This window comes from Phoxinus phoxinus (genome assembly GCF_949152265.1).
Source record: "Phoxinus phoxinus genome assembly, chromosome: 23".
In the NCBI taxonomy this organism is placed as follows: Eukaryota; Metazoa; Chordata; class Actinopteri; order Cypriniformes; family Leuciscidae; genus Phoxinus; species Phoxinus phoxinus.
In genome coordinates, this window is record NC_136898.1 from 18,108,407 (window position 1) to 18,129,514 (window position 21,108).

Below are 21,108 nucleotides of genomic sequence, written 5' to 3' on the forward strand. Positions count from 1 at the left end.
TTCTAATCCATAATGTATTGTTTTATGCTGCCAAGGCACAAACGATTCAGACAGTAATGAAGGGTATTCAGACTTGTTTTAATCCGAATGGATACAATTTACTCTTTTCCAGACAGCATTTTTTTTTTAAAGTTTCCAGCCACCACCAGCATTTTTGACAATTTTCACAAATATTTCATGGCCCGCAGAATATTTTGTTGTATGAATATCTGAACATGCAATATGTTCAAATAAATAACAGACCCTTTGCTTTAAATAAGCTTCATGCATTCTTTTTTTATCAACACTTTAATATGGAAAGGTTTAATTAAAAAAACAACATATGGAGCAAGAAGCTGAGAAAATCGTGTTTTTGTCAAAGACTACATCCAGATCAGATTCAGAACGATGATCAAAATGAGTAGATTGAGTCCATCAACACCCCCAAAGCTTCACAGTCCAAAATCTCGTCCTGGGTCGACATTTCATTCAGTAACATTAGGCAGCTTTGATTTATATGCCGTTTAATATTAATGTTTGCGTAATTTTACATATGCATCTGCTTACATATGATATTGCTTGTTTCTGCTTCTTTTCCACCTGTGTTTTGATCAGGAGATTCTTTACTTTTTTAGAAGATGTGTCATAGCGCCCCCTACCATATAACAGTGAAAACACGTAAAGCCGGAAATGTCTGTCAATGGCGGGTAAAGAGTTAAGATCACTTGTTGGATGTGTTCAGTCGGGCGTCTGAAGGCGAGATAAAGTTGAGCTGGGACTTCATTGTCCCTCCCTCGTTAAAATAATTTCAAGTAAGAATATTAGTAATTGTAAATGTATACGATTATTTTAATGGCCCACAAAGTTTGTAAATACATTGATGTGCTACTATGCAGATGCTACGCTAGACCGCCCTCCATCTCACAATCCGGTTTCTTAGTAAACACTTTTAAATTACATCACTTCATATCGGCTTATCAGCAGTCACGCCTCAAAAGGAAGCAGTTCTCAAGCAAAAAAAGCTAAATTCAGTGCAAAGAGGAAATCCACTCAAAATCCACTTCCTCGACCTGATCTTGAGAAAATAGATTTCCTTGGTAACTGCCTAACATTTCGAAGAATCACTAGCAGTATTTTAAGAGGTGTTAAGAAATCAGAAAATGACGATTAGAAGATTCCAAGCGAAAATTAGAGTTGACTTTATTGAATTGTGTTAGCTGTCGGTGAATAAACACTATAATTGCGAAATGTTTCCGGTTGCAATCTGCTCACCATAGGCCTGAGGTCAAGGTCTGGTGCCTGGATGGCCCGTTCTTATCTCTTCCTCGCTGAACATCAGATCAAAGCAACACAGGCTCGGGCTTTGATAAGAAGTTCAGTGTGAGAGCCAGTAGGTTTGAGTGTCTGTATTAGCAGTATTGATCCAAACATTCAACACAAACTGTACCACCAGACATATGAATCCATATACAGTGATGTGGTTTATCCACACAAATATGACCTCAAATGTCAAAGTTCAGAATTTAAAGGGGAGATAATCTGGTGTAAGGTAGAAATGTCAGTGCTTGTTTACTCTTCCATGTACATGAATCTGAAGAGTGTAGTTTGATATTTTATGACTTTGAATGGTTCATCCGAACAGAATTTCTGAAAACGACCCATTTATTTATTTATTTTTACTTTTATTTGTTCTTTGAACCGCTTGTCAAATTATGACATTTTTCACAGGTCATCTTTGGACATGGCTTTCATAATTATGACAAATGTATCTACATTTTTTTTAATTAAAATGTAAGACTGTCAACAGATTTATTTACTGTAATATTAAATGTGGGCTTTCTAAAAAAGCTTTTGCTTGAATTGAAATAGTGTCAGTTGCTGGGTTTCCATCTACACAATTTTATATACAAATTTTGGGATATTGGATATCTAGTCACATGACTTGGTGGTATTTGCTGTCCAACACACGCACAGCAGTGCTATTTTACTATTATAGTTTTTTTTTTAATTTTACGTTTAATTCATTTAGATTTTAAATATTATTTTTTTTGTACCTCAACTTAAACCAAAAGTAAATTTAAGTTTAACTTGCTGAAATAAAAAAATAATTATTTAAAAAAATATATATATATATTCAAGTAACGATAAAAAAAAAAAAAAAGTATGGTTTTTATTTTAGGGCAGTTTACACTATACCGTTTTCAACTAAAAATGCAAACTTTTGAACACAGGTTTCAAAGTGCACATTTTAGAAAATGATACTGCAGTCGTCTCAGTGTAAACAGAAACAAAATTTGTGAAAACGGTGACGCCATGCGCATGTGTATCATGTGTTCAGTCTATAGACACGTAGTGTTTCTTTACAAAGTGACTTCACCAACTACTGGCCTGCCATGAATAACAGCCTTTTTTTAGTCGCTTTCACAGATCCCAGGGATCGTTTAGACAACGCTGTCCTCTGTACACACACACAAAAAAAGGACTGTTGTCATGTACACAACAATTGTTGTTTATAGTTGTAGCCAATCACTAGCAAATATGCCAAAATATAAGTGATTATTTTGTTGAAAATAGCTATATTGTGACTTACTCTAATACTGATATAAGTCATCATCACTACAAGACATATCACTGCTTCGTGCACGGGCCCTGTAAGGTGTTTTCCCCCTCATTCCTGCCTCCTGTTAATTATTTCTGCAGATGAAAACATACGCCCCTTCATTCATTTTATACTGTACGATCTATCTTAATTACTGCCAAATAAGTTGTTGTTATCGTTTTAATTTAGATTAGTGGTCTAGAGCCACCATGAACGAGGAACACACACACATGTTGAAGTTAGCAAACCCAACAGCACAGCAGGCAGAGCAGAACAGAACAGCACCGCAGCTCGCTGCTAATGCAATCACACACCAGGCAAGGGGAGTGGGAGAGATATTACAGCAGAATATAATTACATATCAGTTCTACACCTCCCCAACCCTTTTGCAGCTTTGTAATCATAAATGAAAGTGTGCTGATTTAGAAAATTGAAGGTGTGTATGCGTGTGTGTCTGTGGTGAGGATGAGATTGTTTATGGTATCTGTCTTTTTTTCTCTCTAATGGTTGTGATATAACTTGATGGTAAATTGCATTATTTCTGTACAAAAAAAGCAAAACGTATTATCAAATTTATTAAATTAAATATAGACCTGGAGTCCAGGGCTTTAAAATTCTGTCTTCCAAAAAAAAAAAACGTTTAGCTTGAGCCTTGAACTAGAAGGTACTGTAGGATATTTAACTAAAAGGTTAAACTGCTTCCATTTTCCTTTCTTAAATGCAAGGTCAGGGCAAGTTGTCACGGGTTTTAATTAGTAGAAATGAATATAGTTTAATACTTGACATTTATTGGTGAAAACAATGCTTTGATGTTGTTGTGTGGCTGGTCTACCTACATTACATACTGTACAATGCACTGCAGTTTCCAGCTGAAAGTAACACTAGTGGCAGTAAACCGCTAAAAACTGATTCCTTATCACTTAAATTATGATTACCCAGCAGATTATTGGTTATTAATACAGACTTATTTTTGCAGGGTTCCTTGCACAATGCTGTGTTATAACCTCAAAACGCTTTTACCACAGTGCATGGTGTTATTATATATTTGTATATAAATGATATATTCTGACATTTGCTTCAGATAACCAGCACCATGTGTGGATGTTCTGGCATAGTCAGGGTTGCGTTAATGCACGGGCTTATCTGGGTTTGAGCCCAGGGCCCCGGGCTGCGGGAAGGGCCCCGTGATGGTGAGAAAAAAAAAATGATAACCGCATTTTACAATGAGTAGACTGTGCCTTTAAAATGATGCTTTATTGCTTTGCTTTGAATGCATGTGCGGGCATTTCAAGTCCTGTGCGAGAAGTGTCAAGACACGTCGCTTCTAGCAACTAGTGGCGGAACGGATCACAAAATTCACGGTTCGGATCTTTTACGGTTTTTGAGCCACGGGGCGGATCATTTTTCGGATCAGCTAGCGATAAATTTAAACTAGCAATATGGGTCCTTTGTCTGTGGAAAACTACTGGGAGGAAACTCTGTAGTGAACGGGCCTTGGAGGACAGTATAAAGATTTCCCCGTTCGGTTTCTGAGGGTGTCGCTCTCTTGCACAGCGTAACTTCTGTGTATTAGACTGGACCTATTCTTGCAAGAATAAATACTTCTCTTTTTTACAATTTGATTCTGAGTGTCTCTTATGCGGTGATGTTTAATGAGAATTTTTGCCACAACAGCATATATTATTCTCTATATGAAGCATAATTTCATCCAAGCCACAGAAAGACAAACATTATGCTAGAAGATACACAATACAAAACACAATATTCTTTCCAAGGTAGTCTGATTACATTTTCAGCATTATAAAAAATTTTTTTTAGAAAGTCATATTTTTTGTAGGCTATATTTTTATATGAAACTATAAATGAAATTTGGTATATAAAGTTGTATTGCATTTATTTCTGCAAAAACAGGAAGCAGGAAGATGGAGCAGATGTAGGCAGTAGTTCTTAATAGCCTGTGCAACTAGTTCGGACTATGTGCCAATGTGTAGTTCATGCAGTAATGTGTGTATATTTTATACGACAGACCTGTAGTTCAGATGTTTTGTCAATGGCATTTATTCCTGCTAAATAAAAGGCTGATAACTTGCGCTTTGTGATTAAGAAGATTGAGTGAATGTAGATAATAGCTCTGGGGGATGAAGGGCCCCTCAAGAGGTAAAGCCCAGGGGTCCCTTACAGCCTTAATGCGGCCCTGGGCATAGTAAATGTACTCAATAACTCAGCTAGTACAGCATTGCACTTGTGATGTGGAGAGCTATGCGAGTCATGTGACACACTAGTCACAATAAAAGAGCCCAAAGACTTGTAGAACAAGCTAAAATTGCACGGTTGCTTCAGCAAATGTTTTTATCTCACGTTAGCTTCTGTTAAACGTATTGGTTAGGTTTAGGGTTTAGTGTAGGTGGTGCGTTATTTTCAAATGCAACAGAGCATTTAACTTTTAGACATTTAATTTCCAAACTTCTTCAATGCGTACAACAACCAATTAATTGCCAGATTCAAGATTTAAGACACACGTTTTTTTTTTTTTTTTTTTTTTTTGCACCACTTACTGAAATGTCCAGTAAGTGGTGCAAAACGAGGAAGAAGCATTGTAATATCCATTTGCAGAAAGTTCGCCACAGGCATGTTTTATTTTCCAATGAATAATTACATTTTTTATATAAAATTAATTTAAAACTACCTGTATAGGTGAACTGTGCAATTTCTTGCACCACTAGTGGCATCAAATTGAATACAAACAGACAGAGGCTACACAATAAGTTCTGAAAGTGAGCAAACTATAAAATAACACATGACCTAATTGCGCTTCTGTATGTTTGGAAACTCTGTTTTTGTGCCATTTGGTGCATGAAATTTCACACTATCCCTTTAAAGGAGAACTCCAGCGCAAAATGAACCTTTGGTCTAATTACACATTGTTACCTACTCAACCGTTATCTGAGATTTGTTTTCATGATTATCGAATGTAAATAGTTTTATCTCTAAAAACAGTTTAGCCTATAACGCTAGTATAACGCTAGTATATAGGGCATAGAGTAATGACAAATAAAAATCGCTTGTTAATACCACTAACAAGGCAGACTCGATCAGTCAATCAACGAAACGCCGATCTAAATGTACTGGACCATATGAGATTCTACACAGTTCAGCGCATTTGGATCGGCGTTTCGTTGATCGACTGATCGAGTCTGTTTTTCAAAGATGGCTTCTGCTTGTATACGTGAAGTTGACTGTATGTATAAAATATCTTCTTATTAAACTGTCTGGACACTGTCAAAGTTCTCAATGCTTCGGTTTGAAGGTAGGGACCCTCATTATGCTACCGTGTTAGTGTGGGGCTATTTTGAGCCTTGTTAGTGGTATTAACAAGCGATTTTTATTTGTCATTACTCAATGCCCTATATACTAGCGTTATACTAGCGTTATAGGCTAAACTGTTTTTAGAGATAAAACTATTTACATTCGATAATCATGAAAACAAATCTCAGATAATGGTTGACTAGGTAACAATGTGTAATTAGACCAAAGGTTCATTTTGCGCTGGAGTTCTCCTTTAAGAGGTGTGTAGCAACACCCAATCAGATCCCAATTAGTGGTTTCATGTCATTTTTGCGTGCAATTTGCATCAGACAGTCAGTGGACGGGTTGTGGGCGTACCGTCTGAGGTGGAGAGAAGCATACTAAACAGACAAGAAGATTCGCCAACAGAACATAACCTGTTGTCTAAAGCTCCATTTATTAGAATTGGGGGTTTGTCCATTTACCAAAGAACAGTACATTCTCTCTGGTTCCTCCTCAAGAGCACCTTAAAGCAGAAAGCCAGGACTAAGATGCACAGAAGGGAGAGACAATCCGCATCGATCCTTTTCAAACAGAAGCATCTTCACTAAAGGCTTATCCTGAGTGCCTTTTTCCAGATAGAATGCCTCATTTCAGATAATCTGCCTCTCTGAAATGAAATCAGACGGGAGAGAGAAAGTAGTAGGGAAAGAAACAAAGGCAGAGACAGAGCGAGGTCTTCAAACAGGCCTGGCGTCGGTCCAGTTCACGGAGGCATGTCTGATTAGCCCCAGCTTAAAAAGGCCCGTTCACACACTCCTTTTCAATATCCCTGATTAAAAGTTGACAGGGGCGGCTGCCACAGAGCCAAAAACCCTTTTTACTTTTTGGAAATGTTCATCAGCTAGACAGAGTGAAAATGAAAGTAGATTCGGACGGATGGACACAGCAGTTTCGGGGGCGGGCAGACGAAGCTTACCTCTTCAAAGGATGACGGGAGATGGCGCGCTGCCACGAAGAGGGACGGAGATATGCACGATGAGTCAAATCTTGTATTTTCATTGTGGCCATCAACACAAACTAGATTAACCCTCTGGAGTCTAAGGTGTTTTTGGGGTCCTTGAGATGTTTTGAAATGCCCTGATATTTTTATTTTTTTCAGTTGCTTATAAACATATTAATGGCAAAGGTGTAATTACACTCTATTTAGCACGAACATGTCTATCATAATATGTGAGCAACATGTATGTACATGTTTGCATTTTTGAGAGAATATTATTTATGCGTGGTTATTCAAAAAACTCAAACTTAAATGTTCTGATATAAGACCACAAACGACCAACTTCACATATTCCCACAATACTGTTGACTAATGGATGTTGTCGGCTAGAGTATTTACTTCAAAATGATCTGAAAATCATCCGGGCTAATCGTTCACATTAAACAATAGATTGATTTAAATTTTGTAAGACACTTTTTGTTTGGAAAGGCAATATGCAGGTGGGCGTGAATGATCCAAGAAGGTCATGAATAATGTCCTCATTCACACCTGGAGAAGACAAAGAAGAGCTGCTAATGCTGCATACTAATGAGCCTTTCACTGAGTGTGTCACTGAGCCACACAGAATGCAAAGACAACACACACACATATATATATATATATATATATATATATATATATATATATATATATATATATATATATATATATATATATATACACATACATACATACACACACACACACATCTACAGAATTGGTTCAGAGTTGGAAACATCTTGAAAAAAAAGTGTATTTTTCCACAAACTGTGTAATGCTTGCAAATTGTATAATATCCAAGGTAAACATTTCTAGTAATTGTGCAGTTAATTCTCATTCGTATTTTCAGAAAGTTTTGGATTATGTAGGCTATCCTCTCCCCAAATTTGTCACTAATAAAACACAAAAATAATTTAAAGAGAAGGCTTATATTGACCTTTTAAGATTTTGTTTGCACCTTGGAAATTAGGTTTTGATGTGGCAGTACAAACTTCTTTCATATTTCGTCTGTAACATATCGTCTTTTATAATATAGCCTATATTAGGGCATAAATGTTAATTTGCAGTTTAAAACGTTGCTTATACAAAGACATTTTATTTCAACGTATTCAGTCGATTTTTACTCATCTCAGTAGGCAATAGATATTTCATTCACACACACAGACACGCGCGAGCTGTAACGTTAGTAAACAAACGCATGCACATGTGCCGTTCATTCATTCAAACACAGAAACGCGATTCAAATTTAAACAGTCTTTTGCGGATTACAGACACCAGTTCATATCGCGATTAGAACAAAGCACTTACTGATGATCTGCAGCTGGGTCCGTTGTTCGGCTACTCCAGCACGTTTGAGGTAAAATTTCCAGGATAATCACGATATTATTAGCAGAGCTATTCCTCACAGCGAGTGTGTTGTCCAGCTGTTGTGGGCGTTGACTGGTTTGCATGTGTTGCTCCAGATTATCTGTGTTTGAATAGCGCGCGCTCTCGATGGGCGTGTCACATTAGCGGAGTAATGAGGTGCCAGAACGATAATGAGCACAGCTGATCTCTCGCTCTTTTTATATAGATTACATAAACAGAGAATATTTGTTTTAGATTTGAATTAGATAATTTAAAACTACACACTTAAATGATTATAGAGATATATAGCTCATGTCTGAGTGAATAGTATTCGCTGAGTTTTATTTGAGTTTAGAGAAGTGCTTCAGAAAAAAAGTTCACGGAGACGGAGAGGCATAAAGCACTCCCTGTTTACTTTCTTTATTTTACAAAAGCACAATGTTTTATTTCGATTGTAAGTGGACACATAAAAAAGTAGACATTTAACAGCTAATTTTTTCATATTTCTTAAGTCTGTATGACCAAAACCGACGGAGTATTTTAGGTCTATTTTGCTGCTATGTAAAAAAAAACGAGCAAAACGCGCCCGCGCGTTTGCCGACCTCAGGGGGTTAATTAGGTTTTTGTCCAATCAACTGAGACTTCAGAAGTTCTGGAAAAAATGCTTTACTTTATTAGATGCATTTCTTAAAATCTGTATTGTCGTCTTGTTTTTACGTCCTTAAAGAGGACCTTGAATGTTTATCTCCTCGCCAGAGCATTTAACAGCAGCATTCAAGTAAGAAATGTATTCTTATTAATGCTACTAAAGTTATTCAATCAAGAGCAGTGTGTTTTCTGTTTTTCGATTCATATTAACAGTATATTCAGTAGCCGTAGATACTGTATATTACGCTGCTTTCACTTTAATACACATATTTAATATACACATGCAATTTCTTTCCCTGCTGTTTATGTTCACAGGCATAATTGATGTGTATGTCAACTTTGTTTGACATAACCTTGTGTGTATTTGACAGCTTAAACGCAACAAGACGTGAAAGAGAACTTAGCTTAATGCTCACGGGACGCACCGTCTGACATCCTGCTCTCGGTGCGCGTGCTTCGGGTGTGTGTGTTCAGAAACCCATATATCAGAAGTTTAGACTGATGTGGCTTTAAAACGCATGCGCGTAATAAACCTTCATGATGATGAAGAACTGCAACCCTAACCCGGGATAAAACCAAACATAATGTTTTAGTTGTTGGCAGAGTATCTGAGGTATGAGCTGTACAGGCTCCGCCCTCTTCAGGATAGGGGGCGGGGAGCCGTAGCTCATTTGCATTTAAAGATACATGCACGAAAACACGGTTTTCCTTCCATTAAAAAAAATCGACATTTACAACACGGTATAATACATTATCTGTGGGGTATTTTGAGCTGAAACTTCACAAACACATTCTGGAGACACCTGACACTTATATAACATCTTGTAGAAAGGGGCATAATATGTCCCCTTTAAAGAAAAATTGCACCCACAAACTAACCGTTTTATTTCAGAGTGTCTTTTCTCTCTTAAACGTGTTCTTCCCCTCCCGCTTGTTTAAATTTCATGCTGCTCAGGCGAACTCGCCCTCAGACATGTGTTTTACTTCATTGAAAGCGTGTCTGGTGTCTTTAGTGTCACACGGGCTCCCCGTGCAACATCTGTGTCATCTTCCTCTACTCAGAACAGCTGCATTAAATTTTCACGCACCCTGATGCAACACTAACACGCACATGCATGCAAACACTTTTAAGCCCTATCAGGGACGATTTAAACTCTCTCGACAGCGACAAAAATACTTCTGCCAAACCATTGTGAAGATAATTTGTAACTGCGCGTCCTGCCCTGGTGCCAGTTTGCTGCTTTTGTAAACAAACTAAAAGGGATAGTTCAGCCAAAAATGACAATTCTGTTATTATTCTCTATCCCACGTTGTTTTTCATGGAACATAAAAGTAGAAATATCTAAAGAATCATTATGCAACTCTTGCCTTATACAGTAGTTCATTGTGAATAGGGGCTGCCAACTTCCAAAGAATTGTTAAAAAAAATTCCCACCATAAAAGTATGAAAAAAAAAGTTTTTTTCCCTTTAATTTCTCACAAATGCCATACTTCATATCTCTTCATTTGTATTTTTCTTTTAACTTGTGACTATTTTTCACCATTGCTACTTTATTTCTCACAACTGCAATATATTATTTCTCGAAATGTTATTTTTTCTTATAATTGTGACTGTTTTTCATAATTCTGACTGATGGAATTGTCATTATATTTAGTGTACATATACCGGTAAATATCACATTGTGGCTTTATATATCATAACTGTGAATTTATATCTTACAACTGCATCTTTATTTCTCATCATTACAACTTTATACCTCAGAATTGCAGCTTCATATCTCACAATGTCTCTTAATTAAAAACGACCTCTCAATTGAACTGCTTATACCACTTAACACTTTAAATTACTTGTTTATTTATTTATTTTAGTACTTTTATAAATTGTATGATGAGATATGTGTAATAACAAAACAATCGCAGCGTAATTGGAACTTTATTTCTCAGAATTGCAACTTCATATATCTCACAATCTCTCTTAACAATATTTCTTATAAACTACCTCACAATTATTTGTTTTAGTCACTATTTATTTATTTCATACTTTTATTTTAGTCCTTTTGTCATTGTATGGTGATATCTAACTCTTTTATTGAGTTATAAAAAAAAAATAACAGCATACAGAAGAGTAAACAATGACAGAATATTATTTTTGGAGAATTCTAAATGCAACACAATCGCATTTGCACAACGTGTCCGTTTAAGGCGGAAACATCTTCTCGGATGTGCATCCCTATCACATGCAGATTGTCCTGGTAAACCTGAGTGATTCAATATTGCTTATCGTACTTGTCACCTTATTAACTAAAGATCTAGCAGATTCCATACCGTGCATGCTTAGCTGTAGCAGGATGACTCATGCATACAGATGGTGAATGTCTTTCGCCTTGTTTAGCCTCTTAGACGTGGTAAATACATTGTTGCACCAAATTTCCTCTTGCATGAATGCACTGCAAACACACATCAGTAATGCTCCTTGTAATAAAAAGGCCTGAATGTTGGGAATGAATCCTATAGATTCCTTACGGTGCTCGGCAGGCGATCTATTAGCCTTCGCTGTCAGCTAGTTGGCACGCTTCTAAGACCAGCAGCGTGCAACAAATCAAAGTGTTAGCTTGACTGTAAGGCTTTAATATGCTACGTGAGCATGCTTATTTGCATAACTAGTGGCCAGGGCACAAGAATTCCCTGTTAAGCTCTGAATAAACAGGAATGGCAGAGACACCATGTCCCTCACATACTGATGAGTCCCTGCTGTCATAGTCACCCGTAATGGACAAACAGCCCAGCGATTTGAGTATAGTTGGCCATGGTGTTGTCATCTGGGTAATGGGGCGGGAGACAGGGAGTTAAGGAACATCACAATATGTACCATTCCAAATGAAGGCACCCGGGACCGGGAACAAAACAGGAGATTCGTTGCAGACGCTGAATAGTAAGCATTTAAACCTCATCTGTGGTGAGACCAAAGGCATTGTGGGATAGTATTCAGGCATACATGACCAACAATACAAAGTTTTACTTGCTGTGTACTATAAATAAGCCAAAAAATCTGATCAAATTAAATCTGACATGAGGATAAATGACTAATACGAATGCCCAAGATAAAGAAAATGAAAAAACATTTAAAAGTCCTATCGCCCAATAAACTTTTGAATGGTGGTAAACTTCATTCATTCATCCATTCAAATATATTTTTTTAAGATTACATTTTTTTTATAATATTAGGTTTTGGGTGAATTGCACAGTGTGACATGTTACAGAGACTTTTCAGAGACTTAATAACCTTGAGGGTCTGTGTCATTTCTGTGAGCTGGACAATGACATCACTGTTTTCTACTGAGCTGCTTTATATGAATTGAACTTATTTCATATTTGAATGATCTTTACACAGTTATTGAACAGAACTGAATCAACACTGAATGACTGTAGCTGAACAATGACACGATTTTCTTTTTAGAGCTGCTGCTTTACAGCAGAATTCAACTCTGTTTGCAACATTGAATCATTATTTTCCTGTTTATCCCGTAAAGTTGCTTTAAAGCAAAAAAAACAAAAAAACAATTCAGCATGTTTCTGAATTTTGGCTACAACATGATTTGGAGGACAAATGCTTTTCAACAAAAATGTTTTCAGTCTTGGCTTATAAAGAATCAATAATAAAATATGTTCACCAGCTTAAGGTTTCCAAGAATGTATTCTTTTAATGAGGCTTTTCTTTTTCTTCATTATAATATCAGGACAATTGTGATATTTGACGTTTTATATTCATTTTAATGAAGTAATTAAAACATGCTCATCAAGATGTGTATTTAACTCCATGTATGTATGTATGAATGTATACATTTTTTAATTAATTAATAATAAATGAGAATCTGCACCATGTCATTGACCCATAAGTCTGTTCATGGCATCCGCTCTGGGCGAACTGTTCCTGTAAGACATGTGAAACCCATTGAGCAGACCGTACGTCTGTCTGTCTCTCACGGCCATTTTTCATTCGTGTTAAATTAAATATAGTGTCTACCCTGACTAAGGTCCACGTCTGTCACTTTGCCGTGCTGAAAGGTGTAGTTATGACTTGTCACACACCCTTTCTCTCCCTCACACACACATTAGTCTAGATTTATGTACATGCACTGTTCAGAATTCACTGGAACAGTTAGTAGTTAGTATATTATAATTAATCAATGCCACCTCACTGCAGATCTGCTGGGAGTGGCCGACGGAAGGAATAGCAATAAAACGAGAGAGAGAGAGAGAGAGAGAGAGAGAGAGAGAGAGAGAGAGAGAGAGAGAGTGTGTGTGTGTGTGTGTGTATAACCCACTGAGATGGAGAGAGTACACGGGTAATGCTATGGTACCACTGAGTCCTCATGTCTGCAAATGTCTGCCTTATTGTACAGGATTCACCCCGTTTATCATTTATATGTCTTTTATAGTCCACTGCATTCCAGCATAAACATCCTGGACTAAATATTTATCTTCTCAGATGACCGCTCTTTACCTCTGACACACATTATAACTCAGTACAATGTGACACTTCACTTTATCAGAGAAGTCACTTTCAGTCGATAGCAAATCAAAATGGACCATTTACATTCTTAAAGGGATAGTTCACCCAAAAATTAATGAAATGAAAACGAAAATGTCTGTCCCATAAGGCTTTCATCTTTAGAACACAAATGGGGATCTGAGAGCACAGGAGTGAACACAAGAATGAACCTCATTGGTTCTTGCTGAAGCTCAAACGTGCTGCGAAACACGAGAATGAACCTCATTGGTTCTTGCTGAAGCTCAAACGTGCTGCGAAACACGAGAATGAACCTCATTGGTTCTTACAGAAGCTCAAACGTGCTGCGAAACATGAGAATTAACCTCATTGGTTCTTACAGAATCTCAAACGTGCTGCGAAACACGATAATTAACCTCATTGGCTCTTGCTGAAGCTCAAACGTGCTGCGAAACACGAGAATTTACCTCATTGGTTCTCGCACATCAAGCGAACACGCTTGAGCTTCCGTTAACCGCAACCGATGTTTGAGTTGAAGAATGTTTATATGTGAATAAAAACCTAAATTAAATCTGTTCATCATATAAAGCGATCGAGTCTCTTCAGAAAATGTGGACTAAACCGCTCAACTCATGGATTAGTTTTACGATCTCTTCATGAACGTTTTGAAGCATCAAAGCTGTAGTTGCATAGCTACTACTCTATGGAGGGACAGAAAGTTATCAGATTTCACCAAAAAGATTTTCATTTGTGTTCAGAAAATGAACTAAAGTCTTACGGGTTTGGAACGACATGAGGGTGTGAACTATGAACATGAGGTAAACTAACTCTTTAATAAATATTAACTCAGTTGTTTATGTTATTCCAAATAATTCAAAGTTCGTATTAATCAAAATGAAAAACTTGCTTTTAACCACTCCACTCCAACCACCTAACAGAGAAGGAATGTAGGAGGAAAATCAATGTATTATTGCATTATTCATCAAACATCAAACATTTTGCCAACAATGTCTGTTTGGTTAAAATGGCAAGTCATTTTATAGTAAATACATATTTATCTCATATATTGAATATTGTGAAAAGCCATCAGAAAATATGTGTCAGAGAAGAAAAATTAGTTGCAAAGGGTCTTTCATTTCGACAACAATGATCCAAGCACTTTCTCATTTATTTTCTATTTTTCAAGCCACCTGGGGCAGTGGTTTGGATTTTGGCAAGCGCTCCTCTCTTTTTACCCTGGTACCTTTTGATGTTTCTGAGGGTCCTCATAGAACAAAGGTCCAACCCACTTGTCTCCAAAACACACAGATGAGTAATAAAATGCAATAACCATTATTGCATAGATCAGCTCACAGTCCCTTGTGCTTTTGCAAGATTGCTTCTTTGTGATTGATGTTGCCAAAAGGACTGATATACTGTATCAGACAGATCAATTATTATTGATATTGATAATTGCTTGTTAATAACCAGTCAATAGATCTAACGAGAATTACATCTAACAGAATAAATTAAGTGCTTGAAGTTTTATGCTAAAGCAGCGTCTTATAAAATAAAATAGAGTAAAATAAACTACTCAAATGATTGGCACAGTCTTCACTGCATGATAATTAAGATATAATGCATTAATATTAGATGCTGTTGGAGAAGCAAGTCTGTAATTTAAATGAGTAAATTAGTTATTTTGTTTTCTTTAAAGGGGATCTATTATGCCCCTTTTTACAAGACGCAATATAAGTCTCAGGTGTCCCCAGAATGTGTCTGTGAAGTTTCATCTCAAAATACCCCACATATCATTTATTATAGTTATACCATGTTGTAAATGCCCATTTTTGAGTGGAAGGAAAAACATGCTGTTTTCGTGCATGTACCTTTAAATGCAAATGAGCCGCTACTCCCCGCCCCGTTTTCCAGAAGAGGGCGGAGCCTGTACAGCTTGTGCCTGGGATACTCTGCCAATAACTAAAACATATGTTTGGTTTTTGATCATCATCTCTATTGTAGTCACACTCATGTGACATTTCTTCATCATAATGAAAGTGTATTATCTGCATGCGTTTTAAAGCCATATCAGTCTAAACTTCTGATATATGGTTTTCTGAGAGCTGGATGGATTTGGACTCGCGAGTCTCGTGGGTCTTAAACTAAGTTCTCTTTCATTGTCTTGTAGCTCTTAAACTGTCAAATACACACAATGTGAAACACACAAAGTTCACATAAACGCCTGTAAACGTAAACAGCGGGGAAAGAAATTGCATGTGTATATTAGATATTTGTATTAAATAAGCAGCATAATATACAGTACCTACTGCTATATATGCTGTTAATATGAATTAAACAACAAAATGAAAACAGAAAATCATTCACTGCTCTTGATTGAATAACTATCTGCAAACGCTTGTTCTGAGACACTGCTTATGATTTATGGGGATTAAAAAAAAGAGGATTGGGTGGATTTTTATTATTATAGGGTGGTTGAGTACACACACACTGCCGTCAAACATTTATGTTCAAACACCATGTAAAAGTGAATTTTGCGTAATACAGTAGGTCCCCTTTAAGAGTTATTCACAGTAGGTCCCCTTTAAGAGTTATTTTGCATTTACATTTGATAGTAGAGACTTATTAAATATTGTACAGTTATCCAGCCAACATCAGTGAGCATTTTATCTCGACAATATTGTAGTTTGATTAGTATTCATAACATAACGGACAGCAGAAGGTTGAATTTACATTGCAAGACCTTTTGCACATATCCAATTTTTAATCTTTTTTTATTTCTTTTTTATTTACATGGCCACGTTAAATGGTATCTTGATGAGCAAGTGCTCTTCGCATACACATCAACACAAATATGCATGTATTTACAAAATCGCTTTCCGTATATTTGTGTTGGCTTTACTACTTTTAACATCTCTTGTACTGGCCCTATATGACTATCCATTTCTTCTTAACAAATCCCATGACACTTTAAGTAAAGCAGCTTTTTTAAGTAGCTGTGCATTCTGCTTGTGCCCATGCAAAAGCCATTCTCTCTGCTCAGGGGAATATGGGGAAGTGGATTAATTGTGGCATACAAAGAGCTTTAAACCCGATCCGCTGACACAACACATCTCATTTGCACTTGCGAGTCGTGCCTGCATTTGACGTTGTTTATTTATTTTGCTTCCTGTCAGGAGTCTCTTTGTAAAATCTCTTCTTCTGCCACACCGGCAGAGCGCTCTTGTCACTAATGTTCACTTAGTGCTCGGTGACGGTAATCGCACTTGGTCGCTCTTCACTGTCTCTAAGCGTTCACTAATTCGCCACTTTTAAAGCAATGAACTCTGGTCGTTCAGTGGAAATACATGGAAACTTTGTTCAGCGTGATTTGTCATTGCGTGTGACAGTACGAGAGATGAGAACACTGCAAAAATAGTGTTTTAATCAGTATTTGTGTGAAAACAAGATCAGCTCACTTGAGAAGCAAAACTGTGTTGGATAGTAAGATTTCATTGAATATATCTTGAATTAAAGTCTTTATATTTTGTTCTAGAACAGACTTCCACTGAATGTTAAAAAAATACATTATACACCACATATTTTACATTGTTGCAGCACCTCTCTTCTCAGTCTGTCAGTAACGCTCTGTTTAGTTCCTCCATGAGGCCCCTCCTTCTGAAAAGTGCAATGTGCTCTGATTGGTCGACTGGACCAGTGTGTTGTGATTGGTCAACTGCTTTGAGCGTGTTTGGGAAATGTCATGCTGCTTACCACAACCGTGACTACTAATGCAACTTAACCCAGCCTTGGCCCTTTATTTCGCGTATGCCTTCGGCAGGAGTTATTTTAATTTGGAATATTGTGACGTATTTGTTCTCAGAAGAAAACTCAAGATTACAATCAAGCATTTCAGGGAGTTAGTTTTAAGGAAAACAGTGTGCACTGATAAAGAGAATAACTCTCTTTGGATTGCCTTTAAAAAAATGTCATGCTAAACAGCAACATTACACACTAAAGAAAGTGTAAACAAGCATAATAGGTCCTGTTTATGATTTTAATATGTATCTCACCCCTATTAGGGGAAAAAATCATATATAATGCTGTTGTTCCAAATCTGTTCCAGAAAGACTTTCTTCCTTATCTGGAACTACATTTTAGATGTTCCGAAGACTCTTTTCCATATGAAGACAGTTTATAGTGACTATAGCTGTTATAAGCTTTAAAAATGATAAAATCACCATAAATGTAGAATGTATGACTCTTCTGAAGTCATATGATAGTTTTGTGTGAGAAACAGAACTAAATTAAGTTGTCAGTGAGTTGAGCTTACTATGAACTGGATACATTGGTTCATTGAAAAGATGCAGCTCAAAAGAACGATTCATTCACTGATTCCTTCAGAGTAAACAACACTGAGAAGAAAAAAAAATATTTTAGCTAATTTATATATTTTTATTTATTTAAATAATGTTAATTTATCTTGTGTTAAGGACATTTACCAGTCAGTGTTTTATCAGTATTCGTTGTCATATTTTCCAGTAAAATGTTAATATTTTTTGCAGTGCACGTGAGGCAGCCACATGTGGCATGTTTCTCCTCAACGACTCTCCGAGAGTCACGGCATGAAATGGAAAGACATATTTGCTTGTGTCACTTATCATAGGAATAGCTGCAGAAGCCTGTGTGGGGGTTTGTGTGTGTGTGCGTGTGTGTGTTCTGCCTCTTGTGTATACACAGAGTGAGTCACCAGCGAGCACAGCACACACACTGGGAAGCAAGACAGATGCTGGGTTTGCACTCGGTGTAAAAAGCTATTACCCCTACCAGCGCGGTTCCTCTTTGAAAACGAGGCGCCACGAGGCAGCTTCTAAATGCAGACGGAAGCAGAGCTTAAAGAGGAAGTCGCGAGTGGGCTGAGAACGATGGGGGAATGAGGGATGTTGGAATGTGTGCATGTCTCTTGGTGGCGGAATCATTATCGGAGATATTTTATGACTATTTAATGACTCTTGTGGTGAGGGGGTGGTTTAATTACTCTAATTAAAGGGAGAGTTCACCCAAAAATGAAAAATGTCATTATTTACTCACCTTCATGCCGTTCCAAATCTGTATGTCTTTCATTTGTCCTTGGAACACACAATATGTTCAATAGATAGACATCTATAGATATTGATGAATATCCTGTTGTTGTTGTTTTTTGTTTTTTCATAATATAAATTGAATGAAGCCAGGAACTCTCAAGCAACAAAAAGTTGTAAAATCTTCATGAGAAGTAATGTATGTCAGATTCGTGAATGAATCATTCTTTCAAATCTGAACTTTTAAATGAATCGTTATTGCAGTGATTGATTTTGTTCAAATTCTTCATTAGAGAACTAGCAATGTTTGATTCATAAACAAATCATTCTTTTGATTCAGATCTTCTTAATGAAACTTTAAATCAGTTCCAGTTTGAATGATTGTTAACAATTTACAATGGAGTCCTATTAGTTAACAGTTACATCATTCAATAACAATGAGCAATACATTTGTTGCAGTATTTATTAATGTTTATTAAAAAAAATAGAACTGTTCATTGTTAGTACATGTTAAGTCAGGTTCATTAAATAACATGGTCACACCAGTTCTCACTATATTATTACTTTAGCCTCAATAAACTCCTAATTACTGCTTATTAATAGTTGTAAAGTATTCGTTGAGTTTAGTATTGGGTAGGATTAAGGAATGTAGAAGGTGGTCATGCAGAATAAGGCATTAATATGTGCTTTATAAGTACTAGTAAACACCCAATATCCTAGTAATATGCATGATAATAAGCAACTTAATAATGAGAATTTGACCCTAAACTAAAGTGTTACCAATCAATTTACAGATTCAACTTTTGATTTTAATAATGCATTAGTAAATGTTGGAATTAACATTAAGATTAAGAAATGCTATTTTCCATCGTTAGTTCATGTTAACTGATGACTGTGACTGATATGAATAATTTTTTCGAATCAGATCTTTTAAATTAATTATTAATTCAGTTTGAGTCTGAATGGTTCATTCACACATCAGACTGACTCTGTTTTTGAGTTCAACTTTGACTCATGGTGCTTTTGAATTATTATTTGTTTAAAGCTTGAATTATCTAGTCCCCTTTCGTTATATTTGCATGGAAAAGAGCAACCCGTACAATCTTCAAAATTTCCCATTTTGTGTCAGAGGAAAGTAAGTCATACAGGTCTAAAATGACTTGAGGCTGAGTGAATAATGGCAAATGTTCACTTTTGAACGACTACCCCTTTAATGACGATTTAATGACTGTTGATGGCTAAATTATTCTAATTAGGAATCTTCAACTTTTCTCATTCTTGCTCTCTCTCTACTTTACCCCCCACAGGTCCCTCACCAGATGAGCACTCTGGCCTTCTACAGGTACGAGCAGCCCATAGTGGACTACTGCCAGGCGCATCAACCCCTGCGGCTCAACATGAGCTACGATGGTCCCCCCCAAAGCCTGGAGGGGCTGGAGGAGCTTCCCCGCGAGAGGAGCACCATCCAGACTGTGGCCCTTCCGGCAGTGCCCAGCATCAACACGGGCACCGCGGGACCCTGCTCCCCACCCAGCCAGAGAGCGCCCATGGAGGGGCCCAGCATCCCCTACCCCACCACAGAACGCTCCATTAACTATCCAACAACAGAACGTTCCACCAGCACCCTCACTTTTAGACGCTAACAGCCCCGCTCGTATAGCAAGGCATGATGGGTAATTTCAAAAGAGGCTGTGCCTGGGTGGTGATCCACATTCTGCCGGCATTAACGCAGCTGCGCGTCTGCAAACTGTGCAAACTGCTGCGCGCTAACTGTTTCTCGCGAATATAGAGAAGTGAAAATCATTCCCAACGACGTCGCTGGAGGACACGAGGATCTGGCATACGGTACACTTCTATTGTGGAGTGTAGTGTATTCTGGAAAATGGGATTCCATTTGTCTTTTTCCATCTTTTCTTTGTTCCGAATCAAAGGCCAGTACATGTTTTGTTGTCCCCGTTCTGCTCAATGGCAAATTGAAATCCAATGCAACATGCATGAGACGTTAAACGTGGCTTTGGTTTCATTCAGCCCTCGCTCTGCACCGACGCTAGGACGCCTTCTCTGAGGAGTAGATAATGGTGATTCTCCCATGCTGAGTGAAGAATGAATAGGAATGTGCAATAAACAAGGTTTTTTTTTTTTTTTTTTTTTTTTTTTTGAAGAGGGAGAGAGTGTGAGAACGAGAGAATGAAAAGAAGCAAATTAATGTTCACCAGAGCTCAAAGGCCTCTCGCTGTTATTTTCATTTAGTTGCCAGGGAGTGCTCATAAATGCTGTCATTATTTGATTAAAAAGACAGATCTGTCCAGACATGAGAATGTCAGATGGAAGATCTGTTTGAGTGTAAGGAAACTCATTCATTAAATTCGAAAATGAAGTCTCACATGGCAAGGTCTTTCAGTGTGCACATGTACCAAAGATCAAGCTTCTTAGATGTACATAAAGCTTGTGTTTCTTTTCAAAATGTAATCAAATGAATCAGTGTGTCTAACGCACACTGTAATGTGTGGGCCAGCGGCGTTCACGGCTGACGACGTGTTGCCTGATTTTTTATTCTGCAGAATTTAGTACTGAAATGCAGAGTAAAAAAACATCAAGCTTTGTGTTTTGAAGGCTACCTGTTCAGTAGATCGTGTATGTGTGT

At 37.2% G+C, this 21,108-nt stretch overlaps 1 protein-coding gene across 1 annotated transcript in view; it reads left to right on the forward strand.

Moving 5' to 3' along the window:
- LOC306991620 (leucine-rich repeat transmembrane neuronal protein 4) overlaps positions 1–20,442 on the forward strand; it is a 103,595-nt gene extending 83,153 nt beyond the window's left edge. Inside the window, exon 4 of the mRNA XM_079599659.1 lies at positions 19,772–20,442. Coding sequence (XP_079455785.1) covers positions 19,772–20,107 — 336 coding nt within the window. The 3' untranslated portion in view covers positions 20,108–20,442. The remainder of the gene's footprint in view (positions 1–19,771) is intronic.
- Positions 20,443–21,108: the final 666 nt, after the last annotated feature.